Genomic DNA, 9,311 nt, shown 5'->3' with positions numbered 1-9,311 from the left:
AATTGTTTATTTATTGTGTATAAATATTTATCAAGACAGGAATATTATTTCTTATGTTACAATACCAACAATGTAATACTAAATAAAATGTTTAGTAGATTATAAAATTTTACATCTCTCAATAACTGTAAAAATGAATGCTCCACTTTCAACAGCCTCACCAAAATTTTGCAAAGTAATAATACAAGCGCTCTGTCATATCATAAACGAGAACTAACGACTCACGATTCGATATCTGAACAGGCTTCGACCGTCAAAAGCTCTCGTAGGGGGGCATTTGGCCCATTTCAACCCCCCCTCATTTTTCGCCACAATAGCTAGCAATACATTCCGTGACTTGGCAGAACTTGATGGCTAGAAGTTGGCCCCCTCGGCGCGATCAATACTTGCGCACAGCGCCATCTAGCTAGCGACGCGCAGCCAAATTGCAGTTTAATAGTTCATTAGATCCGACAAAAATGGCGGGGACACACAGTTTAAATTCGGAACGCGATATTGATTCGCGGATACGAAAAGTTTTACGACATGAGTTGAAAAAAAAAACTGTCTGCGTTGTTTCCGATGAGGTTTTGGTTAACACTAATATTTAAGTGTTATGGATTCAATCGTCTTACATTTTAATTAGGTGTCTTACAAACAATTATGTAACTATTATCAGATATCCCGCGTATAAATACGAAATAAAAAGCGTCGGTTAATTTCTCTAAGTCTAATTTTTAGGTTACAGATTTACCACGTTCGAATGCAGTTTATTTCACGTCTTCATTCTGCTTTTACATTTTGTAGATTTATTAATTTGACAACCGTATATTTACAAAAAATAAATTAGTGTTTCGTATTAATGGATTCTAGCTACTCATAGCTACCTATGACAAGATCTAATCAAAGTATGAGACATGACAACACGATATAAGGACAGCTATGGACGGTTTTTTATGGTGAATGAGTAATAACGGAACGTCCTTAAGAACCACTACAATCTATTTTTAGCTATTTATATTTCCTTACTTACTATTATTACAAATGCGAATGTTTAGATGGATGGATGTTTGTTTGAAGGTATCTCCAGAACGGCTCAACGGATTTCGATGAAATTTGGCATAGATATAGATCATAGTCTGGAAGAACACATAGGCTACATTTATGTTTTCGGACGGAATCGCGGGCGACAACTAGTATGATATAAGTTATATAATATTAAGGAAATTTAATCATCACAGTTTATAATTTAGATCAATGTCAAGAATTTTATTGTGTCAATAGACGTATATGAACCAGGTAAATAGGTAATTTTGCTATAATTCTTCGGGGAGTAAATATATAGCGCACCCCCTTCCATTACTGCCTCCCTACCGCCCAGCCCCCCGAGACGAGTGAATGAATCATGACCAGATCAGGTCGGCATTTAGTGAGAGCGCCAAGCTATTAGTAGTAAGGACAGTATACCCTTTGACTTAGCAGTTGTATCCATTCGGATATTACGGTCGTGGTGTTCAAGTTTCATTTAAAAAAGTTGTTGAAAACAAGTTGCAGAATCAGTTCCCCTGGACTTTTATCGCGTAGGGGAAATGTTCTCTTTACTCCGCCAACTTCCTCTTCCCATCCTTTCCTTATTAGAAAAGGGTGGGAAGGGAAAATAGAGTAAATTAGGCCTCCGACAAACACACTTATCATACGAAACGCGGAGTTGCTTACTTCACACCTGTCTACTATGAGGTCGTGGTATTTCACCGGGCGATCCTGCTCATTCGTGCAACAGATGTTGATGCTGGCGTCTACCACTTTTAAAAGAGGACAAAAGTTATAAAAAATCGGATTCTGGCATGTTCCCACCTGTCTTGTGCTGAGCGTTGGTACACTTCTCGTTCGGAAGAAAGTCTTTATAAGGATACATTAATTCAGATGTCAATTAGCTGCAATTTCTAGCCGTAATCAAGATACTATCGTAACTCAACATTACAATTTCTAGATATAGATGTAGATTTAGACTAAGTGTAGATTAAGCACATAGGTAACCATTTCACAAGTTCTGAGATCCGCAGTAAGTCTTCTGCCAAGACCAGACCAGAGACACTGTTAGAAATCCGTTAAAAAACAAAAGTGTACAATCACAGACAAAATATTAATTTCACTTTTAATAGAGATCAGCTGTTTACTTACGTCATTTTACTATTTATTATTATGTATAACAAAACGTAGGCATCGTATACTACGTATATACCAACTGTCGGGATTTCCTCGATCTCCGTCGAGACATGGATATTTGAAGCATCGAGCGCTTGCAGCGCTTCAATATTTCGTTTTACGTTTAAACAATCACATTAAATTCTTACTTCTACTTATAAAACTAATTTACATACCAATTAGCGAGTAATTTTCTAGAATCTAGTTGTATGTAACAAAAAAACATTATTAATTGTGATAAATAACTACATATATAATGGTAGATTAATATTAAAATCATCGTTGTAGGAAATAAACAAGTTTCATTAATTTTAAAACATGCAATAAACTAGTATAACAAGATGTTTGAGTTTGAACTAGATAAAAGTTTTATTCTACGGTTTTCTGTACCATAGGTGTGTAGGTAAGTATAAATAAAGTAACTATTTGTTAGTGAAAATTCGCTGTATAATCAAGCAATATATTATTTTGTAAGTAAAAATCATTTTTAATATTGATAAATACATTTCTACCTGGATCTACAACAAATAATACCTGTGTCTCAGACAAAATGACAAAAAAAAACATAAACAAATAAAGGTCAACGTACGTAATGCACCGACAGCGGCTTCAGCGCTGTCGCGGAATCTCAGCTGAGCTGACTCGCTCGGCGGTCGCCACCTGACGTGCGCCGCGCCCGCCCCCGCCCCGCGCACCCCGACACGGCCCCGCAGCCGTCAGCTGTTAATGTGCTCCCCCGCCGCCACCGCCGCGCCTTTCGCCCCGCAGCGCCCCGCCCCCGGCCTTTCCCCTTCGTTTGTGTAATGTGAGGAGGCATGGCTCGAATGGATTAGGAAGGTCCATTTTTTGCCCGTATTTTTTTACGTCTTACTGCTATTACCACTCTTATTTCGAGTTTGCTACAGTAATAACATAGAATTACTTTATATTACTATTACAAGCCTTGAATACTTGCTAAAAGTAAAGATAAAATAAATTGGTAGGAAAGAAGCGTTTTATGCTATTTTGTCTTTTCCGTGTCGATGCAATTGAGCTTCATAAATATATGACAATCTAGTCGGCTTTATGATGGGTAGATCGATATTGAAGCCATCGAAGGATATCACAAAAATGCCAACTTTTAATAATGTATCTCACATTATGGCTGCCAAATGAATAATTTATCGCAGTGTGTCATTTCGGGCGAGCATCCTCGAGCTGGCGAGCAAGGGGGAGGGGCAAAGGGGACCTTCCGCGGGGGGCGGCGGTCGCACGCCGCACGTCAGTCCGCGCCGAGCGGCCGAGCGAGCACCATGTCTGCGTGCTCGCCACGCGCGTGCTGCCGGCCGCGCGCCCCGCCGTCGTTGCTCGACATTACGGCGAAGATCGTGGCGGCGGCGATCCCGTTCCAGCGCATCGAAGAGCGCTACGAGCGCATCCCGGAGCCGGTGCAACGGCGCGTCGTGTACTGGTCGTTCCCGCGGGACGAACGCGACATCTGTATGTACTCGTCGTTGGCGCGCGCGCCGCCCGACGACCACCGCAACATCGCCTTCTGTCGGGGCCTCAAGCTGCTGGAAGCCGGCTGCGTCGAGAGCGTGCTACAAGTCGGTGAGTGTGCGCACCGCGCAGGCGCCTGTTTACTAATACGCGCCTCGCCCACCCGCGCCGTATAAATAAAAACGACGTGTGCGATCGATAACCGCTCCTCTCGGGAATTATTCATGCGTCGGGTGAGATAAGGGCTCGGCGCGACTTGGAGCACGGGCCCGACCGCAGCGACCGCTGCGTCCGCGACTCCGATATCTCGATGGATCGATGTTCAAGAGCGGCCCGCTGGCGACGCGCGCCCGCAAAACTCGTTACGAGCGGCCGCGGCCGCCTCGAGCCTCGACCGGTAGGAAACCGACATAATTAATCGGATTTCGTTTTATAAGCGGCCGCCTCGCATCCATATTCCATGAGAGCGTCGGCCTACCTTCATAATTAAAGTCTACTTTCAAAACTGCGTCGAAACGGCTCGTGAAATTCGGCTAACATTACCATAACTGGATGTCCCGTTATAAGCATAGGGAATTACACGACCTCCTTGTTTCGGTTGGTCGCGCGTTTCGCGTGGGCTGGGAGGCTGCGGTATTAATCAGCGCGAGTGTTCTTAACTAACAGACGCGAATAAACAAATATTAATTAGGCCGTTTACATTTTATGGGGTCGGCGGTGTCGGCGAGTGCGGCGGGGGCGCGGGGCCGTGGGAGGACGTCGTTTACATATTCATTTGGGCTTATCTGGCATCAAGAGAAGGTGATTACGCGCCGCTAGGGGCGGGCGAGGCGAGGTGAGGCGCGACGAGGCGAGATGCCGCATTCGAGCCGCACGCCTCACCTTCAACCTCTAATGCGATAAAAACTTATGGAGCAGGCACTGGCCGGTTTCCAAGTACAGGGCGGGGAGCGAGATGCGGCTGGGGACATGAATCATTGCAGCCTGCGCCTTTGCCACTAGTTCCCACAGCATGGGCTGACTCACGAACGCCCGCCCACTTGAGAATGATCAAATCGTACTTAGATCACAGCTTCTTGAAGATGACAACTGCATTTGGTCGTATAATAATACAAAAGTCCATGCTTAAGCAATGCAATTGTTTGAATTCAGTCATAAATAATAATTTCCGATATACCAATCTGTATTGAGAGCTAAAAGCTTTTATTATGACTATTTCTGGGTAAAAAGATTTAGGGTTCTTTTGAAAGCAAAAATTGTACACAACCAGTATAACCAGAAATGCATGATGAAGGACGATATATAAATTATTCTAAATTCTGGGTCCTTTTAAACTGAATGCATTTGTAAAGTGTGCATTGTCATGCAGAAATGAGCAAGGTTAAATATTTTAATGTAATCTTAATAGCACTATGGTATGAATATCTCGACAAAGACCGGTTTTACTTGTACATTATTGAATTTTTCTTTAATGCTTATCCAGCTTTGTTAAAATTATTTTGTTCTTAGTCCTAGGAGTGGATTAGTTTCTCACCTGTTTTGTTTCGAACCCATTAATCGGAGATTCAATCCAAGATTATTTAAAAAAAAACATATAATATCTCCATCATAAATTAACGTATTGATAATTTTAATTAGTAAAATTAATTTTGATTTAATGCCAAAAAATATTACGTGCTTAATAAAATCAACAAAAAGAAGGTTTCTTTTTAAATTTTATTTTAGCGCCACCGTCTACTTGAATGACAACTTTCCATTAGACTTGTTTTCCGCCAGTTCACCTTAAAAGAAAATAATAAAAAAAAAACCTGAACAATTTCGTTGATTAAAATATGAGGAAAGGTATTACCGGGCTCGATGTAGTGAACACGAGAATATTTAATAGTAAAATTGATCATAGATTATTCAATAGACAAGCTGCCGTCTGTTATAATGGCCTGTTTAAATTTTTAAAACAAAACCCAGCGCCATATTTCCCGCCATTATTGTGACGTATTTCGTTAATCTTTTATTATCTGTGAAGACGCATTTCTTTGTATTGCTCACGTTCTTTGGATTTACCTGACTATTTGTCCTTAATATTTTTATTACTTTGTAAGAAAAAAACGTGATTTTAATTTAAAATAGGATTTAATTATTTTGATCCCAAAGATGGTAAAGGCTACTTATGTATTTGTTCCAATCAAAAACACATGTTAAAGACTTGTCAAATCTGAGTCCAACCCACAAGTAATCTTTTAAACCAAAATTATGAATTTATGACTACCTTAAGCCAATCTATTATGAGCTTTAAACATACGGTATAAGATTGAAACTAGATTAGTTTTTAAAACGAATTCTGATGAATTTAAGAGAGGGAACATTTTGATGGTTCCCAAGAAACGATGTATGGATATGCTATGATAGCTGTATGAATCATGTTGGGCCAACTTGGGCAATAACACGTCGTGGGCATTCTGGGAACCAAAGCACACGTGACTACAGTCATGATAAACATGCACCCGTAAATTATATGATAACGTGGGCAAAGAATATATGACGTCGTAACAGTACGTGCGTTTCTCTTTCTGAGAAAACTTACATTAAATCTAGTTCTGCTAAGAATAAAAGATACTTGATCTATGGATTTATTGTAGGTTAAAACTTAAAACTATGTGTGAATAAGTAAAACTGACATTTATAAATGGACTGGCTATAAGACGTAGTATTTTGTGCCTATTTGATTTTCACCATTATGGCGCTGATTGTAGCGATTTAGCGCGTTCTATTTATGAAACAAGAGTCAAATCTGTATTTTACAACATACAACAACGAAATTAGGATACTTAATTTTTTTTAGCGACTATTCTAATATATCGCACAATTACTAAGTTTAAATTTTCCTTGAACTATCGGGTACCAATTTACATCGAAATAAATAAAAAAACAAATCGACAATGATGATGAAGTATAAGCCTAATCTTTGGTTCTGAAACCAAAATCATTGTATAAAACATATTATGTCTGTTTTGTCAAAGATAATGAGAGATGAGGATATTTTTTAACGAGTTTTTGGTCTTAGAAACCAACGATAAGTAAACAAACCATTGAAGCTTCTCCACTTTGACCTCTCTAAATTATGAATGACGAACAATCAATGTACGTCAAATGTATTATTAAGATTGGACGTGTGTTATTGGTGGCTGTCGAATAGGATAGTGATTCATACTGTCAAATAATACCAGCAATTAAAGGTCAAGGAGTTTTGCAGTCGACTAACATATGTACTCTTGATAGATTCGTCTCCTTTAAATTATCAAGATGATGTCAACAAAGTGACTGTTATTCGATAAATAACGTCGTGGAATACAAAATATTCTTATAGTTTTGTTACACGACTTTTAAAATGCAAGTTTTAAAATATATAAGTACATTTCTTACATTTATATGTACAAAATATTGTTAAATGAATTATTAATTGATATATGTATTGATCATTTATTTATTATATAATATGGAGCGGGTTTATCATTAGGAACAGTAAGGAAATACTCGGCAGTTTATTTTTGCATACGGTAATTAATTACTGAACGTTATCACTCATTGCGATTGTTTTCCAAAGTTTATATTCATTGTTTACAGCCTGTATATCTTTGATCGTATGTTAAAATAAGTAACATACCCTAAGCTAACTAATTAGGGTTGTCACCTTTTAATTTCCACCCTTTTTTAATGAAGGTAAGAGGTAACGGGGGAGAGGATGCATAGGTTAACATTGTTAACAAGTATAGTATAACAAGTTTGCCAATTGAAAACATATATCGACGCTGGAAAGCATAAACGCTGTAACCCTTGAAATCGCGAATATGTTTTTCACACGTTAATAATTTCAACCATTATCAAACGATAATGATTTTATTATAGGTTAGCACAAACTACACAACATTGCTAAATACCGCATGCTTGTAGGCGTATCAGCTCACGAGTTATCATTTTTTGGCTCTCCTGTAAAGTTCATACTTTCGGGGTTACAGCGTTTACGCTTTCCAGCGTCGATGTAATTAATTTTAATCAACAATTCGGGACATAATCTTCTCAGTCGTATCAATCTTAATAGACTGGTCGTACTCACCAAATGTAAGAAATATTATTCAAAAGCCAGTCCAGTTAAAGATCTGCAGACTTACACACCCGTGGTTGTTTTGACATGCTGGACAGAAGACTGTTCTACTGTCTGATATGCCAAGTCAAGGGGATGATATAACTTAGGTATCCTTTGATTCAGGATTTTATTAAAGTAATTATTGCTTGTAACTCAAAATTTGTTTTTAAGAAATCCTTTTTAGTTGTACAAATACCAGCGCCGGTATGGTACGTAAACCTTCTAGAATTTAACACCAACAAGAATTTCAATTTTCTCTTGCCGGTGTCGCGATTCCGAACTTGGCGGCACAGAAAAAAAGCAATTACGTCGCCTCTGCTCTTTGTGTTTGTTTTTTATTTGTCAAAGGAAAAAGTTCGATTGGTTACGTTCTTGACGGTGTTGAAGTACTTTTTACTCGATAATTAGGTGAAAACAGATCGTAGGTAATACAATTTATGGTGTGATCAAAATAAAAGGCCTCTGTAACCCCCCCCCCCCCCCTCCACCCCTCTAGCATAATTGTCACTAATCGTCAAAATATTGACTTATGTCTTTTGTACACAAGGAAATGTAAATGTTTGAAACTAATATTGTATATTTGCATTAAAGGTTTAATCGTCAACGTGAGTCGTTGTTCGATCAGTAAAGGCATAGCGACTTCTTTTACTACCATATTGACATATAGGTAGCGAGAGATTGACTTTGTCCATGAAAGAACAAAAGTCTGCGACGCGTGCCTCTGTACGAATCTCTACTATCACTGCCGAAACACCTTTTTAAAAAATTATTAGGTTAACAATATATCTTTGTAATGATGTTGCAGTGGAAACCCAACGTTACACAACAAATAAAACATGTTAAAACATACAAAAAAACTTGAGAGGTGTCAAGGGACACCCGGATGGAACGAAGTTCCTTTCAATTAATTAGTGAAGGAACCAATGTTTATTCTATGCATAAAAAACTTAACGTCTTCACAAGAAGTACATTTTATTTCTATGAATTTTCGTTATATATTGTCACGTCGTTGCCATGGTGATATAGCAAAAAGTGTCGTGACAACTTTTCGTAAGAATTTTTTCCGTCTAGCCCCCTTTCACAACGCGCGATAAGGAACTTCGTTCCAAAAATAAAATATTTTAAAGTAATAAAATAACGATCAAGTGTCATTGATTGTATTGACAAGTGACATGTCAGTTTAACTAATGGGCGAACGACATTACAGATAAATTACAATACCACAATATCCACAGAGTAAAAACTCGATTTTCTCACCAAAAACGTTAGTCGTATAATAAAAGTGCATTCGAAATTTGAAAATAATAACGACGCGACCAACTTGCCAAAACAATTAAAAAAAATAATAAAAAAATGTTGAAAGTAAAGCTAACAGTGATGTGCATTTATTTTATACAAATATAGCGAGGAAAAAGTAGTGATCACCAAAATACGTTGTACGTAATCAACTGTATTTAATAGTTCCACTTTTGTGTTGTAAGTTATACCACAACCAAGTCTAAAGAAG

At 38.4% G+C, this 9,311-nt stretch overlaps 1 protein-coding gene across 1 annotated transcript in view; it reads left to right on the top strand.

Annotated features, from left to right (window-relative positions):
* Nucleotides 1–3,461: 3,461 nt before the first annotated feature.
* The window catches only part of LOC106716479 (zinc finger SWIM domain-containing protein 4-like), a 55,716-nt gene continuing 49,866 nt past the window's right edge, over nucleotides 3,462–9,311 (top strand). Inside the window, exon 1 of the mRNA XM_045681473.1 lies at nucleotides 3,462–3,774. Within this exon, the coding sequence (XP_045537429.1) occupies nucleotides 3,477–3,774 (298 nt within the window). The 5' untranslated portion in view covers nucleotides 3,462–3,476. The remainder of the gene's footprint in view (nucleotides 3,775–9,311) is intronic.

Source organism: Papilio machaon, chromosome 16, assembly GCF_912999745.1.
Source record: "Papilio machaon chromosome 16, ilPapMach1.1, whole genome shotgun sequence".
Taxonomy (NCBI): domain Eukaryota; kingdom Metazoa; phylum Arthropoda; class Insecta; order Lepidoptera; family Papilionidae; genus Papilio; species Papilio machaon.
The sequence above is the reverse complement of the archived record's forward strand: the minus strand, read 5'-3'. Positions and strand labels throughout refer to the sequence as shown.